General features: G+C 46.3%; 1 protein-coding gene across 1 annotated transcript in view; it reads left to right on the top strand.

Annotated features, from left to right (window-relative positions):
* bicc1a (BicC family RNA binding protein 1a) overlaps positions 1–18,409 on the top strand; it is a gene marked incomplete at its 5' end in the record, with an annotated part of 98,444 nt that extends 80,035 nt beyond the window's left edge. Inside the window, 11 exons of the mRNA XM_083650510.1 lie at positions 1,779–1,943; positions 2,906–3,093; positions 4,541–4,682; positions 7,135–7,288; positions 7,796–7,940; positions 8,056–8,095; positions 8,812–8,966; positions 10,274–10,424; positions 11,582–11,751; positions 12,419–12,518; positions 15,061–18,409. Coding sequence (XP_083506636.1) covers positions 1,779–1,943; positions 2,906–3,093; positions 4,541–4,682; positions 7,135–7,288; positions 7,796–7,940; positions 8,056–8,095; positions 8,812–8,966; positions 10,274–10,424; positions 11,582–11,751; positions 12,419–12,518; positions 15,061–15,188 — 1,538 coding nt within the window. The 3' untranslated portion in view covers positions 15,189–18,409. The remainder of the gene's footprint in view (positions 1–1,778; positions 1,944–2,905; positions 3,094–4,540; positions 4,683–7,134; positions 7,289–7,795; positions 7,941–8,055; positions 8,096–8,811; positions 8,967–10,273; positions 10,425–11,581; positions 11,752–12,418; positions 12,519–15,060) is intronic.
* Between the last annotated feature and the right edge of the window lie 2,244 nt (positions 18,410–20,653).

Genomic DNA, 20,653 nt, shown 5'->3' with positions numbered 1-20,653 from the left:
GGCAGAATCGAATCGGATATTTGATTGGCTGAGTAGCATCACGTGTGATGATTTACAGCGCATGCATTGGTCTGTGAGCTTCCTGGCAGATTAAACCAGTACCGTAAAGGGTAGAAAAGCATGTGCCGGTTAAAAAAAGAAAAGCTCTGTGAAATGTAACGATTCTCAATGATTTATAGGTTATAGGGCTCGGTCCAGATAGGACGGGGTCCGGATGCGGACCGGAGTCCGGACTTTGAGGATCGCTGCTGTAGATGGTACAAGGTGTAGTGTATTTTAGATATAATATTAATTATATATTAATATTATAATTAATATATAATATTTAGCAGCAATCATCTGCGTCATGTTTCATGTTGTAGAGATAAGACTTTTCCTTAAACTGAATAATGCATCAAAGGCAGCAGGAAGTGAACATCGTGGAATATGCTGACAGGAAGCAGCTGATGGCTTTAGCACGTACAGCCCCCCCCCCCGCCCCCCCTTCCTCCAGGCCCTTCACTCGAGTCCTAAAGCATTCTCAAGTTTTCAAAGTCAAATCCAAGTGATTAATGTCCAGTCTCAGGTCTAAATGCAGAACATTTAGACCTGAGAATTGAGTGTGTGTACCGGTGATGTCATCACAGGACTCTACGCAGTGGTTCGGTGCCTTTTGGTGACATCACTAGTCCAGTGGTGTCATCACGGGACTGTGCACAGTGGTTAAGTGCCTTTGGTGGCATCACTAGTCCACCACTTGGATCGAGTCGGCGGTTTGCAGTTTTCAGATGTGTGCGTGTGGGATCGTGTGCGGGTCGGGTCGGCATTGTTGAGTCCTTTTTAAGCCCATTTGATCTTGAAGAAAGATGAACACTCACAACTTACTTCCTTGACGGCTAGATCCACATTTTTCTTCTCGCCAATTCTCAATGACTTCCTTGTTTTGCTCGGGAGTAGAAAAAACTTTAATTGGTGTTTTTTTTTTTTTTACATTTGTTGTTGTCTGCGCAGCCCCACCACACGACAGCTTTTAGCTATGTTTAATTCAAGGAAAATGACGCCGGTGTATGGAAGGGAATGGAGAGCTTTTCGCCCGTGATGGGCGGGGCCTATTGCAGCGTCTCTTATGCGTCAAAGTCGAGCAGTTACCAACTGTGACTCGAGTGCCCCGCCTCCGGAAGGCGCTGTCTTCAGGAATACGCTCCCCCGAAGCGACGTCGTGCTCATTGTCTCGTTGCAGTGGAAGAGCTTCTCACTGGAACCCGGGGGCCCCCGGGGGTGAAGCTATGGACGGGGCCACATCCTGGCCTTTAGTAATTGCTACATGCTTCTCTTCATCAGATTACAGGCCCGCTTGCCAGAAGAATCTCTAACCTTATTCCTGGAGCCAAACTAGCCCCTTGTTAAAGCCACAGACCTGCGTCTTTCTGTTTTCATACACTGTTTGGGTTGATGCAGCAGGCACCACATTGTTGCTGCTCTCAATAGCACGCTGTTATTTAGTATGTGGACATACAGGATATGTGCTTTTTGCACCCATGGCCCTCGCAAGATTCTAAGCATATCTTCCTCTCGTTTGCTGTCTGGTCGATGGCAATATGACGGCATTCCAGTTAAATAGCTGGAAGGCCAGAGGTTTTTTCCCCCCCGAGTGTTCTAAATGTAACATGTGTTTATCTTGAAAAATGGTCCTGTTCTTTGACAGGACCACCGCTGATCCATCCCGTCTACTGTTCTCTCCTTTCTTTCTTTCTTTCTTTCTTTCATTACATTCTTTCCTCCTTTCTTTTTCTCTTCAGGTCTCCTGGGTGCAACAGCACCCCATTCCCTCAGCAACTCGCCCGCCCCCAACTGCGTGCTCAACGGCTTAAACTCCTCCATGAGCCCCCTGCAGACCCCCAGCCCCGGCACCCCCACGCCCCCCTCCCTCTGGCCCAGCTCCCTCACCAGCCAAGGTCTGTATAGTGGGCGGCGCTGCTTGTCTGGGCTGTGGGCTGGGTTCCTCATCTCCGACGCAAGATGGTCTGCACTCTAACCTCGCAATGTAACATAACCTCCAAACGATGAAATTAGATGGATTTAGGGAACCCAGCCCTGGTATTTATGGATTAGAAATAACTCATTCTACAGCTTGCATACCGCTTGCACACAGACAGATGCGCACACGCACATATATTCGCAACGTTTATGTATATTTCAAATGAGGTCAATTAATTTCTATCCATCGTGGCACTGCAGAGAGTTTATACATTATATCTATAGAGAGAGAAAAACATGCAATTTATGGGTTCATGTACAAGTTCATCATGCTCCATCTCATCTTACTCTGAGGTGGAATTAAAATGTTATTAAAAATGTTATTAAAATGTGCTGTATGCGATCCTGGAGGAAGGATTGAGTCAACGCGGTTCTCATTCCCCAGTAGTCAAATACTGACGCGTTGGGTTGGTGATCCGGTCCAGAACACCACGGAGTTCTCTCTCCTGATTGGATAAAGTGGGATGGGATACCGAATTTTTTTTTGCGAACTTTATTAGTTTATCGTTTATTTGTCCTGCACCTGACCTGTTCTCTTCTGTTTGCCGCAAAGCAGAGCTGAGCAAACACCCCATATCCGTGATTGCTGTCAGAATATAGAGCTAATTAACACTCTATTTTAACCAATTGATACCTGATGCAGCATGTGTGTATCCCTTTAAAGGGATACACACACAAATGAGGGATATACACACAAATGCTGCATCAGGTATCAATGGGTTAACAACAAAAAATATTGCTTACAGCAGCTTTAAACTCTAAACATTATTCAATTGAAGTATTTTATGTATTTGCGTGATACATTTTTGAAAAGCACTGACTATACACTAGATGCTGTAAGGAAATGTACACATTTCCCTTGCTAATAGCAAATTCTTCTCCCCTTCAGCTTTCTCAGCTCAGCTGATGCTGCACCCTGCCGCCCAGGCCACCCTGAGCAGCATCCTGCTGTCAGGGGTGCAGGGCTACACTCAGAGCACGCCCTCCCCCCCGCCTGGCCTGGCCCCCATCGACAAGCAGCCCAACGGGGTTCCCGACTGCAGCAAGGGCCCCTGCACTCTCAATGGACATGTCAAGGTAGGTGCAACTTGTCATGTTACTGGACGTTTTCCAGGCATGCATGAAATAACACTAGGGATGTAACAATGTATCGAAATTCAATATGTAACAACACAAAAATGTGACAATACATGTACGTATTGTGGGGCAGAAAAATAAATATGAGATATTAGCTATTCTGCTGTAGTTATCGCTAATAAAGAAAGAAAAAACATCGCATGGATGCATAACTGGGACGTATCCTCAGTGATGTACCCTGGGGTCATAGGATGTTTCGGGTCTCGCAACATCATACACCCTCGCCCAGATGACCCAGCCGGGGCTGGCCAAGCCCCAACTTACGTCCCAGTAGCTACCCACGGTCAGCCCTATAGGGAGGGTCGAAGGTGGTCATGCGGTCAGGGCCACTCAATCCGCTGCTCCGGAACCACTCTGCCGGGGGAGGGAGAGGGCTCTGGTACGTAGAGGGACCGGGCTCTGTGTCTTGCCACCCGGCCGGGTTCCTCCCTCGTCTCACCAGGTCTACGACCTGTGCGCTGCACCAGACTCCCCCGCTCCAAACATCTCATTCCGAGGTGATGGTATCTTAGTGGACACCATGCAGTACCAGTACTTGGTGGCACTGCAGTCTCCACTTGCGGCTTGAATGGCCCTCCTAAAAGGCCTCTTGTGGGTTTTTGGGCTTCTTCCTCACGGAAGACGCAGGCTGGGGAGCTAACCCATACTGCTACCCGGGTGCCTGTTCCGGCTGTCAACTGACTCTCCAGTAGTCACCAGTCTTTCCTGGTTGTCACGTAGTCTATTCCTATGAGTCACTGGCTAGGCCAGGCTAACTAATAAAGAAAGAAAAAACATTGCATGGATGCATAACTGGGACGTATCCTCAGTGATGTACCCTTGGGTCATAGGATGTTTCGGGTCTCGCAACATCATACACCCTCGCCCAGGTGACCCAGCCGGGGCTGGCCAAGCCCCAACTTACGTCCCAGTAGCTACCCACGGTCAGCCCTATAGGGAGGGTCGAAGGTGGTCATGCGGCTAATAATAATCAACAAGATGGCTTGCCCATCACAATTTTACAAGCGCTACATTGAAATTGTGTTATTTACACTTTTGTGATTAAATTAATAAATTGTTTACATTCTAGCCAGCCAATGCCATTGTCATACTTAGTTGTCTCTGAACTTTTATGTACTATTACATAACATGGTGTCATGGTTGTATCGAACTGTGAACCCCACACCCCCCCCCCCCACCCCAACACATTGACTGCTTTTGCTGCATTAACTTTCAATTCAATTCGACTTTTTTCGTTTAATGTTAATTTCATCTGTATTTTATGTATGCTGTGCTTCCTGTGTGTGTGTGTGTGTGTGTTTGTGTGTGTGTGTGTGTGTGTGTGTGTGTGTGTGTGTGTGTGTGTGTGTGTGTGTGTGTGTGTCTGTGTGTGCACATGCACATCTAGCATCATGGCTCAGTCTATGGGAGGATAGCCACTGCATCGATGGCAGAAAGTGTTCTGAGCCAAAGCCAGTGTGACTCGGTCCAGGAAGCCAGCGGACACAACCCATCAGAACCGCTGTCCAGCAAGTCCAACCCAGACGAAGGTATTCCTCTCAGCCAGAAACCCCATCAGCCTGACCTGCAGACCATGCAGAACTCCTCATCATCACTGTACATCGGCTCATTGCCATTTTCAATTACAACACTGCTAGCTGCACAGTCCTGCTTCAATGCATCTTGGAATTTGCTATTTATAAAAGTCACTTCATTTGTGACTGAATGGTTTTTATTCCTAAAACGCTATATATTTATCTGGAAAAATGTCACTGTGCTTGAAATTCTACAGTCGACATTTCACAACAACTGAGTCTAACCTCAACCAGATATTTAACTATGTAAGCTAAGGTCTTACAAATATATTATATCATAACTTTAATAAGAACTCATGATTTGCTTTAGTCTACTGCCAGCAGTCTCTTTGTAGGAGTAAGTATTTCTTAATATTATGAAAAACATAATATATTATGGGTCTTGTAATATATTAATATATTTAATATTTCACAGTATTAATAAAACCCTTCAGGTTATTGAGGATATGTCGCATGTGTAGCCAACACTCTGTCACTGACTCTGGTTCCCTTCACAGCCAGTACCTTGTTGTTACTATCTGGCCAAGCTCTGATGCTGTAATTTTGAGCTAAAATTTAATTGTGGAATTCTACTCTGTACTCCAATAGTCTAACCGTACTGAGAGTCTCTTGTATAAGTGACACGTTCACCACCACCGTGATTTATGCGTAATCATAACATGGGATAGACAAGACTTTTTGAGTTATGGACATTTTTGACTCTGCAAGTTTGCTGGACCTCGGACCTGCCGACGGCGCACAAAACGTCCGCCTCGAGCTTTTCCACCCCAGATTTATGTAACCCTTAAACCCACTTTCAGGAAAATGCCTTGAATGAACTTATTCCTGTTTTTCTCCACTGCCTTCTTACCCTCTCGCCCTCTCTTGACTGTGTTTATTGGGCTGGAACAGAGACAGATTAACTGCTGGTCTACTAGCGGTTCAGAAGGGCCCTCATTTCCTCCGTCTCTTACACGTGCGGTTTTCCCCTCCGAGCCTCTCCTCTCTCTCACGCGTCTCCTTTTTCCCCCCGTGTTTTCTGAGCTGTTGGTCTCCCCCGACGCGGCGTGTCCCAGTAAGGTTTCCTCTCCCTCCCTCCCTCCCTGACCTCCTCCTGCGTCCCACAGTGTGTTTGGACTGGCTCGTCCCGGGCCGCCTCAGCTCTGCTCTGTGGAATGAGGGAGCGCAGGGGAACGTGGTCAAATGTTAAAGCCCTGAGAGAATTCATTAGATTTGACTGACATCATATTATTTTACACTACAGAAAGGTACACATGTACCTTCAACATCATCTTGATCATGCACACACACACACACACACACACACACACACACACACACACACACACACGGTCATAGATACGCTCTCGGTACAGAGCCACACACATCCTGTTAACACGGCGCACTTTGCTGGCAGGCTCAAAGTAGAGCGGTAAGGGAAAAACCTCTGTAATTACAGCTGCTGCGTTTTTAATTAATCCAGGTGCCAACTGAGACTTAACAGTTACTTCCCTGCACACATACACACACCCACACTCTCCAGGCCGCACACACCCCGTTAGACTGAGTTGACTCACAGGTGCTGAGGACAGGACAGACTGTGCTACACTATCTGAAAATGAGAAGAAACACAAGGAATATTTCATTGTTGGTTGTCATAATACTGTAGGAGTATTTCCTTAAAGATGAGCTGAACCCAAACATCTTTTTTTTTAGTTCACATACCTGGGTATTCAGTGCACCTATTTGATAATGTATGCAAAAAACATAAAAATCCAATTTCTTTAGTTCTTTAGTCACGCTCGATTTGGGGGCGGAACAGGCCAGGATTGGCCAACGCCAACTCCAGTCCGCATAACTGTCAAATCAAATCATCGACACGCTATGGCCCGCCTCTCAACCCGGTTCACATACCTGGGTATTCAGTGCAGCTATTTGATAATGTATGCCAAAAAAAACATAAAAATCAAATGTCTTTAGTTTTTCCACATCAAAAGTAAATTTTTCAGGATTTCATTCAGTCGTATTAACCGCGGTGCCTCTTTACCCTGGCTAGTCGACGCTCAAAGCCGGCAGGCAGCACTCTCCCCTCGCCGTGTCCGCACCGGTCCGCACGGAAACAGCCAGCTGCCCAGTTCTCTCCGGATCCCACTCGCGTAGCGCCAGAACACGGCCAGGATTGGCCAACGCCAACTCCAGTCCCCAGAACTGTCAAATCAAATCATCGACACGCTATGGCCCGCCTCTCAACCCTCTGTCATCTCAGGCAACATCTGTCAGTCAGTCTGATACGTCACCGACCCTCTCTGAGACCATGTGATCATGTGATCTTTAAGGACAGTGTCTGTGCTTTCACGTTAATAATTGAACAGATAAACTGGAATAGAATATGGGGCTATGATCACATGTTTTTCTTTGTTTCCTCCAGGTTCTGACACCTTCGTGGAAGTGGGCATGCCCAGAAGCCCGTCTCACTCGGCCAATGGGAACGAGCTGAAACAGATGCTGGCGTCGTGCAAGACGTCGTCAGGGAAACGACAGGCTGTGGAGCTGCTGCAGGGCACCAAGAACTCTCATCTACAGTATGTTGAGATGAATGTGGAGGCCGTTTACAGTGTACCATTGCTCTCCTAATGGAACAGTTCACCCAAAAATGAAACTTCTGTCATACTCGCCATATAACACACAGGGAGGTTGCCAGCCCCAGTGGAGAGAAAACCAGTCGGCATTGACCTCAGTACAGTACAACAGAAGTCAATGGTGGAGATTTATGGGTTTAAAAATGGTCTGCCTTATGGACTGCAGCACATGGTCTCACCCTAGACAGCACACATCTTTATCTCATCCTCCACATGATTATTATAACAACTTACTGTATCGTAACAATAAAAATGTGCACCCAATCAAATCTGGATGAAATGGGAGGATTAACAGACGCAGTGAGGATGGTGAGGATTGAAAGGAATGTGCAATGTCTGGTTTCTCTAAAACGATGACATGTACTGTATGTACTAACAGACTGTTGTTGTTTTTTTATGTAAGTTCTCCTTCCTGACTTGACCATCTGTATCTCCTCACAATCCCCACAGTTCTGACTGCCTGCTGTCGGATGCTGAGTCCAGCTCGTCAGACAGTCCCGTGGCAGATAAGAGGGCGCCGGGCAGCGAGCGGGCGGCCGAGCGGGCAGCTCAGCAGAATGAGAGGGACAGGATGTCCTCCTTTGCCAACATGCAGGTACACACACACACACACACACACACACACACACACACACACACACACACACAATGTGTGTCGGTAATGAGGGATAAACTGTAGGCCTATCTATAACTGTCTACTGTCTTTTCAGGCATTTGACTATGAACAGAAAAAGCTGTTGGCAACCAAAGGTAAGTGTTGATCGCTCTTGTCGCTTTTAGCAGTTTAGCCTAGTGGGAAGAGAAGACTGCTCTGTAATGTAAAGGTCACAGGTTCAATTCTCGAAGCAGCCAATGTGCGCATCAGCAGCTACGGTATGTGCTCACTCTGAATAGAGTGCCGCAGGGATGACATCTTTTTGTAGGCCAACCAGGAAGTTAACATCGCGCTGGGTTCCCTCGTCTTAAGCCGATGGGTTTTTAGAGTGGCTTTTTGGTTTTGAAATAAGGTCTATATAAGAAGAAGAAGAAGAAGATCTTTGTGTTCAGCAAGATAATCTTCGTAAATGCACCTCACTTTTATGATTTTTGAAGCGTAAATGTGATCGTCAGAAACCGCAATTGCCAGAAAACGCTTAAAACATCTTAAAAGTGGTGAAGATGATCTCGCTGAACATAAAGGTCTAAGTATCACAAACTTGTGTCAACCATAGACCTTATTTCAGGCATCTAACCAAAAACCAATTAAAAAAAAACTGACTTTGAGATGAGGGAACCCATATTAACGCATTTCTGGATTTCAGGACTCATTCCTGCGGCACTCCATACTACAGGAACGTTAGCTTAACGCCTAAAATATAGAATTGATTGCTAAGGGAGTGTATACTTTATGGTTATTCTTACTTGATGACACGAAGTGTTAGTTGGAATTATCTCTGTGTGTGTCTGTCTGTGTGTGTCTCCCTCAGCTATGTTGAAGAAGCCTGTGGTGACTGAGGTACGCACCCCCACCAACACATGGAGCGGTCTGGGCTTCTCCAAGTCCATGCCTGCAGAGACCATCAAGGAGCTGCGCAGGGCCAACCATGTTCCCTACAAGCCCAGCATGAGCACCACCTACGAGGTCGGTAACACGGGGGGCCTTGGTGTATCAAATGGATCACTGCCTTTGGTCGTTCCTCTTTTCAGTTTTCTGCTGCAGATGACTGGAATCATCTAGCCTGGTAAACCGCCCGTCACGTGAACTCACATTTCATTTGGTTCTCCGTGACGGTCTGGACCCGCACAGGCAGTTAAGATGATTGGTCGAGCCATGCCGGCTCGACGAATCAGCGGCGGCCGTAGGCGGGCTCTGGCTCGTCTGGGCAAGTAGTGGGTACATGGTCTTTGTAGTTCTTTTCACTCTCAACATGGCTGCCGCCGCGGAAGTGACAGGCAGTCTGAATGAAATTGAATGTAACGTTCCCAATTCTATGTATTAAATTCTAAAAAACGACCCTCAACATTTGGGAAGGCTAAGCCACACAACTAGTTCGTTATAATCTAACTAAATGCTTCGAAGGTGACTTTACGACCGCGAGGACTCAATCAATGAATACCACGGAGATCATCCACACAGGCACCTTCGGCGATCTGATTGGTTGAAGTTAACACCCACCAGCGGTGATAGACAGATGGGTCATCCAATCACCTGCCAAGTAGCTTGGACAAAGTGCCCGCCTCCGTCAGCGGGTCTGGTGACTTCATTGCCAGATCGACTGGTTTAGTGAAACCTATGTGGAGCTATACCGTCCATCTGGCAGCGTCAGGTTAGGAATCATCTGCAATGGACCTTAAAACTGAACTCACTCATTCCGCGCTCCTATTTCAAAAACTCACTACAATCAATAGTACAAGATCATTGCACTTGCTTTTAGCCATCTGCTTCTTGATATATGTCCTTATTGTTTTTAGCCATTTACTTTTTAATATGTCACCGTAAATATTGTAAATATTACTCTCTTTTAGGATTGGTATGACGTGTATAATTGTATTATTTGTTTCCATGTTTTTCTTTATGTCCATTTGTTTTCGTTTTTGCCTTTTATGCTGCCTCTTGGCCAGGTCGTCATTGTAAAGTGAGAACTGGTTCTCAATTGACCTACCTGGTTAAATAAAGGATAAATAAATACATTTGCCTTGAGAATATCTATATTATAGATTAGAAGATTATTTTTGTCTCAATATCAAGGTTCTATCTGACAGACGGTGTGTCATTACATCAAATACAGTAGAGATGCAACATTATTTACATGGAAATTATATCTGAAGAAAGTTTGAGTAGATGGTGCTTGGCGAGATATCAGAGGAATGTATGAATATGACAAACTATGCCGTTTGGGAATTCTTAATTGAAATGTTCAGTTTGTCTGTATGTCTGTTCTGCCTCAGGGCTCCCCGCTGTCGCTGTCCCGCTCCAACAGCCGGGAAGGCATAGGGAACGGCAGTGACTCAGAGAACTGGCGAGACAGGAACGGCCTGGCCTGCCACCCCGAGTTCCCCACCGCCGTCAGCAGCCCCAAGAGGAAGCAGAACAAATCCGGTCAGTTCAAACACCTTCACGTCGGCATTCAATACCATCACTTGTTAAGAGAGATTCTTCAGCAAAGAGCAAAAGACGAGCTGCTCTCTAAATGCATATTACTGGTTGGGATATTTATGCATTCCTATTGGTATGTGATGTAGCAGCCACTAAAAGTACTTTTTTTAATATAAAATTACAAGGAAAAACAACACATTTAGGAATGCATTTTCCATCCGGATCCGTGAACTCACATTCCGTTTCGTTTTCTTGGATCTGTCTGGACTCCGCGCTGTGCTCATTTCAGTGCGTGGAAGGTGCCAGTCCTTCAGCCAATCAGCGTATTTTCTGCTGAGAAACTCCGCTGTTGCATACTGCTGTTCTTGTTTAATTGTTATTGAGTCTATTTCTACAATAACTGCACTTAGGGCTGTGTAAACTCGATGAACGTTGACGTTACTGCTAGAGCCGGAGAGCCATTACTGTTTTGCCAGCGGTGTTCCTGATTGGCCGATTACGAGGAAGGTCCCTGATTGGCTAGAGCACTTTTTAATTTCTGAAAACACCCGCCCAGGTCTGGAGGCCAGACAGAAACGCAGAACGAAACAGAATGTGAGTTCACGTGACTGGATGGTGTACCAGGCTACGTTAGGACATGGAAGATTAGATCAGGTGAAATATCATTTGTAACTTCATTTTTTATAAGATGAGGTACAAATAATGTCGCTCTGCTCATGTTGAAGCACTGGAGAGGGCAAATAAAGTGCACACTAAAGAGAAAACACCAGCCACTCAAAACTGAACTCTAAAAACTCAGTTTGAACACCTGGTGCCACATGCACACCTGTACTCAGTGTTCAGGAGTTCATGGATGCTGAACTAGCCTACTTGAGCTCATTTCCGTATACCAGCAAACCTGTTTAGTCCTATCCGAGAAATGTAGTACCCACCACTATCATGGCCAGAAAGAAACAGGAACACTTGATGTCTTCTGTCCAACAACAACAACACTGTCCATTTGTTGACCGGTTAAAAAAAATGTGGCGTCACTTTATGCTAAATACTATTTGTGTCGACGCGTTTACATCTGTGATCAAATCAAATGTGGATTGCTGCTTTTTCTATGGATTATTTATTTCTTGACTTTTTTTTCTCCCCCTGGATCATTGGCTGGGCAGCTGCGGAGCATTACCTCAGCAGCAGCAACTACATGGACTGCATCTCTTCAGTAACCGGCAGCAACGGCTGCAGTCTCAACCTCAACTCGTCCCTGAAAGGCTCGGACCTGCCCGAGCTGTTCAGCAAGCTGGGCCTGGGGAAGTACACCGATGTCTTCCAGCAGCAAGAGGTAGAGTAAACACCTGCACCCGCCTCCTCTAGTTCTGCCGTTAGAACTGAGGATACCAACTGACCTGTAGAAATGCAGTCGTCTACCACCGCAGAGACCCGCGTTCAATCCCCTCCAGACTAGCGGGACTTCCGGCTTGGGTCATATGTTCTTACAGACACAATTGGCCGTGTCTGCGGGTGGGAAGCCAGTGGGGTTATGAGTCCTGGTCGCTGCCCTACTGCCTCCTCTGGTCTTATCAGGCCTGTTTGGGGGGGAGGGGAACTGGGGGGAATAGCGTGATCCTCCCCCGCGCTACGTCCTGCCGCTGAAACTCCTCGCTGTCAGGTGGACAGAAGCTGCTGGCGACTGCACATGTATCGCAGGAAGCATGGTGCTAGTCTGTGACTCTCCCCAAATCGGCAGAGGAGGTGGAGCAATGACCGGGACAGCAGGTGGAATTGGCCAAGTACAATTGGGGAGAAAATGGGAGAAAAAACAAAAAGACTTGATCCCCCCCCAAAAAAGGAATAGTCTTGATACAAATACACGGACTGACGAGGCCCTTTTATTTTTTAGTCAAGGCAAAGCCACAGTTTTGGTTGATGATTCTCACAGTGTTTGCACATAACGTCAGTCGCTGAGGTGTGGTGAGAGTTGTGTTGAACGGGCTTGTCGTCGCTTCCAGATTGACCTCCAGACCTTCCTGACTCTGACAGACCAGGACCTGAAGGAGCTGGGCATCACCACCTTCGGAGCCCGCAGGAAAATGCTGCTCGCCATCTCAGGTACAGATCAGTAACAGAGAGTGTTTAGTATTATTGATTCTTATTATCATCATCATCATTAGCATTATTAGTGACAGTAATATTGTGGACCTTGTCGTATGTCACTCTACCCCAATCTTTCCTGTCTCTCGATTGTCAACTGTCCAATAAAGGCGAAATTGACAAAAGCCAATAGCCTAGGCGCACAGATACACTTAGCACCCCTGGGTCTTAGCCTAGGCACAGATACACTTAGCACCCCTGGGTCTTAGCTTAGGCACATACATACACTTAGCACCCCTGGGTCTTAGCCTAGGCACAGATACACTTAGCACCCCTGGGTCTTAGCCTAGGCACAGATACACCCAGCGCCCCTGGGTCTTAGCCTAGGCACACAGATACACCCAGCACCCCTGGGTCTTAGCCTAGGCACACAGGTACACCCAACACCCCTGGGTCTTAGCCTAGGCACAGATACACCCAGCACCCCTGGGTCTTAGCCTAGGCGCACAGATACACCCAGCGCCCCTGGGTCTTAGCCTAGGCGCACAGATACACCCAGCACCCCTGGGTCTTAGCCTAGGCACACACATACACCCAGCACCCCTGGGTCTTAGCCTAGGCACACAGATACACCCAGCACCCCTGGGTCTTAGCCTAGGCACACAGATACACCCAGCACCCCTGGGTCTTAGCCTAGGCACAGATACACCCAGCACCCCTGGGTCTTAGCCTAGGCACAGATACACCCAGCACCCCTGGGTCTTAGCCTAGGCACAGATACACCCAGCGCCCCTGGGTCTTAGCCTAGGCACACAGATACACCCAGCACCCCTGGGCCTTAGCCTAGGCACACAGATACACCCAGCACCCCTGGGTCTTAGCCTAGGCACACAGATACACCCAGCACCCCTGGGCCTTAGCCTAGGCACACAGATAACACCCAGCACCCCTGGGTCTTAGCCTAGGCACACAGATACACCCAGCACCCCTGGGCCTTAGCCTAGGCACACAGATACACCCAGCACCCCTGGGCCTTAGCCTAGGCACAGATACACCCAGCACCCCTGGGTCTTAGCCTAGGCACACAGATACACCCAGCACCCCTGGGTCTTAGCCTAGGCACACAGATAACACCCAGCACCCCTGGGCCTTATCTGGCAGTGTGGGATAGCTGCTTCGTCCTGTCGTGCTCTCCTGGTAATCGCTGCTGTCAGCTCGAGCAGAGTGCTGCCAACTCCCTCCTGTTGGAGGCAGTGTGAAATCGGCTTATGTGTTAAATTAACGTTTCCTATTTTGCCTGGCTCTGCCACAAGTCTGAGTGGAGCCCAGCTGCACAACAGGCAGAAAGTGTAGCCGCACACACACACACACACACACACACACACACACACACACCTCACACACCTCCTCCAACTGTTGTCAGAAGTGAAAAAACAAAGAGGAGGTAATCATCTCCGCTGCGCTCTCCGTCTGGTTGGAAAGTGAGAGGAGGCCCTTTTGGTAGGAGACCAGTTCAAGGCAGCGTCGTTTCAATTAATTTATCGTCTATAATCTAAACATAGCAGCCGTAATTTACACCCCAGGAGTAAATGGGATTAAGACACATTCTTCACAGATGAGCGCATTGGTGTTGCTCCAGCTGCCTTCCGCGTGCTAATGTCCCGTTGCTGCTCTGGATGTAATGTGAACGTAACGGGTGTCACACTTCATTACCGATGTCATGTTTTTGGACATTGTAATAGCCGGTGTTGTTCGACTGCATAACTCGATCGTGCTGTTGTGTGTTTGGGATCGCGAGCATCCTGTCATGGATATTCTGTAAACGTTGGGGTTTTTCAAACCCCGGGCTAGAGCCAGGGTTAGCGGTGGGGCTGGGATCGATGGGGGGAAGAACGGCACCGGCCAGTACGCTGATTATGGAGGAAGCGGAGCGCTCCAAGGCCAGAACGGGGTTTCACCGCCGGGGCCTCCTCAGCCAAGTCCAGGTCAACCCTCATCTCTGCTGAAGGACCCGCGGGCCTCGAACACAGGAACACAGGAACACAGGAACACGCGCCGTCTCGTCGTCTCTCTGTATTCCTCTCTCTCATTATGAGGAGATAGGACGCCAGTCAAGGCAATCCAGGTTTCTACTTCCTGCCTGTGTGCCAATATAAAGAGCAGTTGGAGCGAGCTGCCTGTCTCCAATCATCAAACTGAAGGTTTTTGCTGGCAAGGAGAGAAACACGGCTATCATATGAATAATTCAGCCATGCCAGGGTGTGCTTTTGACATTTTTATGCAAGCGTTTTGTCCCAGCTGCCATGTAAAACCAGTTGGACACAAAGAGGGGTTTTGTTGATCTGAGCAATCCTGTAGTGATTTGAATCCACTTTTCTTGTCATTGTTGATCAATTGAGGCCATAGAAAAATGTTAACATACTCCCTGGCTGTATTCCCTGCAATTACCTTGATCCGCTGCAGCTCCCATAACAAACACCGAGTTAAAAGTCGGTGACATGTTTGTATCAACCTTTGCTACCGCTGAGGTTTTGCAGTTGTTTTTGTCATTCTCCTACAGAACTGAACAAGAACCGGAGGAAGCTATTTGAGCCGCCCATCAGGTCTTCGTTCCTGGAAGGGGGCGCGAGCGGTCGCCTCTCCCGTCAGTTCCACGCCGACATGGCCAGCGTCAGCGGGCGGTGGTAGGCGACATCCGGACCTCCAGGCCACCCCAGAACCGTCCATGACAGAGACCCCGGCTGCCAGCGTTCTTCTCTGCACCTCGGTAGCCCAGGTTTCAGCCTCCCTGGCTCATTGTGGGCGTTGACCCTCCTCCAGCTTAAGTTGAATTAAGACTGACTTTTTGCCATATATACAGGTACAGTATATTAAAAACAAAAAAGCCATAGTTTTACCTGATGTGCCAATAAGAAAAAAGGGATTTCTCAGATTTGAGGTTCAGTGTTCACTCCTTATAGAGGCATTAAGTCTATCTGGAGCATTTATGTATGAAGGTTATAGTTATGATAGTATTGTTCTGATTGTTATGATATAGTTATGATATTATAAATTTAATTGAAAGGGTACTGTCCAGTATTTTTGTCCACTTTTTGTTGTTGTTGAAGGGAACAGGCAGAATGATTAGTACAATCATTTTACACATTGATACGATCTGCATTTGTAGTATGCTGTTGTATCAATGACATGCACTTTAACAATACTAGACTTTTGCCTGTGAAAGCCTGATTCCTTAATATAGCTATGCATTTTGTATTGACTCGAAGCACAGATGCATTTTGTACCAAGCCAAATGTAAGCACTTAGCCAGTGAGATTAGGAGCGTCCAGAAATGAAGTGAGCAAAATAGGTCAGCACACCCCAAAGTGGTGACTTCATCAACTTTAACGCATATACCAAAGGTGTCGCCGTGGCCTTTGACCTTTGGCTGCCTTCAGTGTTTTGATTGGTGGACATTCCTCAGAGGTCAGTCTTTGTAATCCAGCAACAGCTGCAGTTCTCTGCAGTCTTGCTTTGTCTGCCTATGTATTTCCACAAACAAAACCAAAAAAAAAAAAAAATCAACTTTGTACTCACATTATGATCTTATTTTTGAATTTGTATTATCCTTTTAGGGGAATGGGAGGGATGTTTAACGGTAATCAGTTTACATTATGTATGTTTTTCATTTTGTATATGTTCATGAATGAGTTTCTTGATTTTTTTGTAATAACATTGTTAGTATCTTTATTAACTTTTTTCTGCCCCTTAATCTGTGGAGCCGTTATATGGCTGTGCTATTAGACAGCAGAGGAGAGATGAGGCAGTTTGTCCGAAGCCGTAAATAGGCCTCTCTCTCTTTGTGTCAATAGGCATCATTCTGTGGTTTTCTTCCCCATGTTTGTTTATAGTATGTGCCCTTTTGTCTTGTCTATGCCCCCCTCTGTGTACATGACATCTCACTGTGCACTCCTCCATGTGTCCCGACCACGAGTCTTTATGCTATAGAACTGTGTGCCTATTCACCGGCCGCGTCTCATTTCAAAGAAGGAAACGCCTTCACCGGCTGTGTCTCATTTCAAAGAAGGAAACGCCTCGTCAAAGCGCTAACAAAGCAAGGCCCGTCACTTTGTAGCGAAAACGTGCCAATGTACATAACTAGTTTTTCAGCAGGGAGTTTATTTCCGTCAGAACACTAATATTTTGTTCTAAACTTGACTGACGTTCCTCTCCAGATAGGAGGGACATCACACAAAAAGAACCGACATATTCGCAGCCAACTCGGCGGTTCATGTGACCATTTTCTAGAACAGACACTTGATCGGATCGGTTTGTTGTTTAAGCTCGGTCCACTTCTAAAGTGTCAGAACCAGCAGAAAGGACCATGGCTATTTAAAGGGAAGACAAAGACGTCTACAGTTTTCTAGTATCAGTCGTGCAATCTAATATCCGGAAATCTGGTTAAGCAGTGTTTAAAACAGGATTATGTGTTTCTCATCGAAACTTGTGTTTGTTCTTGGCTCTTATTCTTCATAGCAGTTCACTTTGGATGACTCTGAAATGTATTTTCGGTGTGATTTTTTTTGTAAGATTATTCTGAAGATTCAGCTTTCAAGCCGATCCATTTCCCAAGGTCCTGAATTTTCGAGCGCTTTATATCCACTGCAGTTAAGCACACCGCATGCACCAAGTGCGTCTGAATTTTTTTTTCTTTTTTCTTTTTTTGATTGTGTCTGAATATCTGCAGTACACTAAAGTACTGTATAAAGGCTAATTAAGACTGAGGAATGACTTATCTTGATTGAAATGAGAGTACAATGTGTAGTCTGTATTCGTTACGTAGAGAGGACGCTTCCAAATGATCAGCGGACGTGTGCGCGAGCGTTTTATCCTCGACCAACAAATTGAATTATGTCAAACAGCAGTCCGCCGATAATCACATTCAGAGAGAAGTCGTCCGTTCTTCTTCTCCGCTCACATCGACTCTTTGACGTGACCGTGTTGACTTGACGTGAACCACTTTTCCACCCTCCCTCTCGTCCGATTTGAGCCATTCTCAATGTGGTTGTCACGGTAACACTATGCTAAATAATATTCTGACATGGTTGCTAATGCCAACCAGGTATTTCGCTTTGTTTTGTTTTCCCTTTGAAGTCTTAGTGAAAGATCGAAAGGGAGGTAGCTAATGTAGGAAGGGATTCTTTATCCCTAGAGGAAACCCGGGGGCTTGTTCGCCCCCCCACTCATCATGGTACTACATTGAAACTGTTCAGCACTGATTCTCCCAGTGCCGTGACTCGTGTTCCTGCCTAGCAGACATTTGTTTTCATCCTAGCCAAGTTCACGGATGCGTTTGCTTGGAGGGCAGCAGAGGTTCTAGTCTTACCAAGTGAATGTTGTTTAAAATAAAATAAAAATGATTGGTGCATGTTATTGCCGATTAATGAAGGGACTTGTTTGTAGAGAAAAGGTTTACTGCCAGCTTGTTAGTCTATGCCCTTGACACGATGGTTTCACAATTGTTTTATTGTTTATTTCTTTGTCAAATGTTATTGTGCCCAAAGGGATTTGAAGGGGTCTTTGTACTGCATTCAATCAAATGGTACATTTATAATGAATGTAAACCACTAAGGAATTGATGTAATGCTTAACTTTTGTACAATTTTCTTTTTTGTTTTCCATCTTATACAACCATTGTTTGTGTGAGAAAGGTACAATTCTGCACCGAGTTCCACAGAAGAAGAATTTGAGTATAAAAATGCTCTTTTCACTGTGGCATCTGTTGATGCAGTTGTTCATTCTAACTGTAGTTGTAGTACAGATTTAAGTGTTGGGGGGGGTATTGTTCGAGAAATTGTCAAGCAGGCAAAAAAAAAAAATGTTCAGACATTCAAATGCTTATTACAAAGGTAATAAATGTATACAAAGTTCCTTATGTGTTCCTTTGTTTTCTGCATATCACACAGCAATGTTAATGCTGCCAAGGGCCCCAGGGTGTCACAATCATCTTACTTTAACATAATCCCTGTCCATTGACTCAGAATGGAAGGAAGATATTAGCTCTAAGCTGCTATTGGGGAAATCCAGTATCTGTAATGCGCCAGCTGGACTAATTCCTCGTCCCCTCGTTCCTTCAGAGCAATCTCCTACGCAGCAGATGGACAGCGCTCAAAAAGAGCATGTTGAAACGGCTCTGCCAAGGCCCGCACACTGAAGCAGCCGTAGCCTATGCCCAGTTTATGCGGTATGACTTTCATGTTTTTATATCGTTTATGTCACACAATACCATATACAAATGTCCATTTCATGCAATGTAATGGATCATACTCTTTGATAATGAGGTCTGTGAAAACCACATCATGGTCTGATCAAATTTTGTAAAAAAAAAAAAAAAAAAAGTAGTTTGCTTTGGTTCTTCAGTTTAATCCCTATTGGGGTCCCATTTAATTATGAAATATGGAATAATCTATTCTAGTCCCATTTAATGATGATTGGTGCCAGAGGCTGCAGGACTTGACCCCTAATCAGCACAGCCAAAATCGCTTGAAGCTAAATCATAACTCTAAGGCCTTTCAGTAGAAGTGCCCTTATTTCCTGCCTATACTGTACCTGGCCGCTGGGACATTGGAAAACATATTGGAAGTTATTCCATTCCATAAACGGGTGATGGAGCCATTATCCAGGTCATATAATCCAGTTCCTCTGTGATGAACTGTTGGGTGAAGAGGTCAGTTTAGAAAATGTCGCACATTTTAAAGGTCACTCTCTCACTGCTGTAGAATGGACCCATGACCTCTTATTCTCGAATATGTGGTTGCAAGGGAAGTGTGCAGTGCTGTAGTAAACCACAAGGGGGCACTGTCACCCCTTGGAATGAGTCCCCTCTCTTCGACAGTAGCAAACCCAAGACCATGGCTATTATTGAATAGCAGGTTACATGTTTAGGATGGAGGCTTATTATCATGCATACTTGAAAATGTATTTTGACTGTGAGATTGTACACAGAGACACAGGTAATCTGTTACATTTTTAAATATTTACATCCCTACCGAGGAGATAACAAATATTTGCATTATTTGGTTGTGAATATCAGAATTTCTGCCTAGAATTCCAGAGGCTTTAGGAGTGTGTGTGTGTGTGTGTGTGTGTGTGTGTGTGTGTGTGTGTGTGTGTGTGTGTGTGTGTGTGTGTGTGTGTGTGTGTGTCTGTGTCTGAAGGAAGGTGATTTTAATTTTCCATTTCATTTATGATCATATAAACTTGCTCTGAAGCCTATATGCACTGGCCATGTGGTTTACCACCACAAATGTCTGTTCAGGTAGTGCAGGGAGAAAGCTGCTCATCCAACACAAATGAGCCCACAACAGAAGCAGGTGGTACCCGGCTGAACTCTGTTCTGCGATAAGCTTGTGATTCACTCATCGTCTCCTCCATCATCAATTTCAATAGGATCTTAGCAGGCTATAGGGAACATGAAAGGCCGTATTTATATAACATGACGACCCTCAATAGGATGTGAATTTATGTCACAATGAAATCCTAGGGTGTTGGTGAGTAGGAAGGATGTTATGGAAATATTGATCACTAGAGACGCACTGCGCGGGCTCGCTAGCTCAGCCGCTGCATGGCCTTGCCCGCCCGCCCTGCAGCTCGCCGAGCTGGCCCTGCAGATTGCATACACCGCTCGGCCACTACGCGGCCTCACCTGCCCTGCAGCTTGACCGCTGTGCGGGGCTCCCTTGCTCCCTCCCCGCCTGCCCTGCAGCTCTTATGACATCACCGATGACCACTGCGCGTCGCGGCCTCGCCTGCTCTATGATATCACTGATGACATCATCACGGATGACATCACTGATGACAATTAGGAATTAAAAAATCTGGCTCCGTCAGGTCACCCGCAGAGCCCAGGGGTGGAAGCCATCGTCTCCGTCTGGTTCCGTTCCTCCCCAATTCTACCTACTTATACTTTCATCACTTATATAGCCTCAGACTGATGACATCACTGAACTATAGCCTCAGCCTTAGGGCAATCATCCTTAGGGCAATTAGGGGAATTAATCTGCCCTGATTAAAAAATCCGGCTCGGTCAGGTCACCCACACACCCTGAAGGTTTCAGCCCGATCGCACGTAAAACGGCATAGCTGCCTGTGGCCGAACACAGAACAAACAGTGG

Source organism: Poromitra crassiceps (assembly GCF_964638095.1).
Source record: "Poromitra crassiceps genome assembly, chromosome: 14".
Lineage (NCBI taxonomy): Eukaryota > Metazoa > Chordata > Actinopteri > Beryciformes > Melamphaidae > Poromitra > Poromitra crassiceps.
The sequence above is the reverse complement of the archived record's forward strand: the minus strand, read 5'-3'. Positions and strand labels throughout refer to the sequence as shown.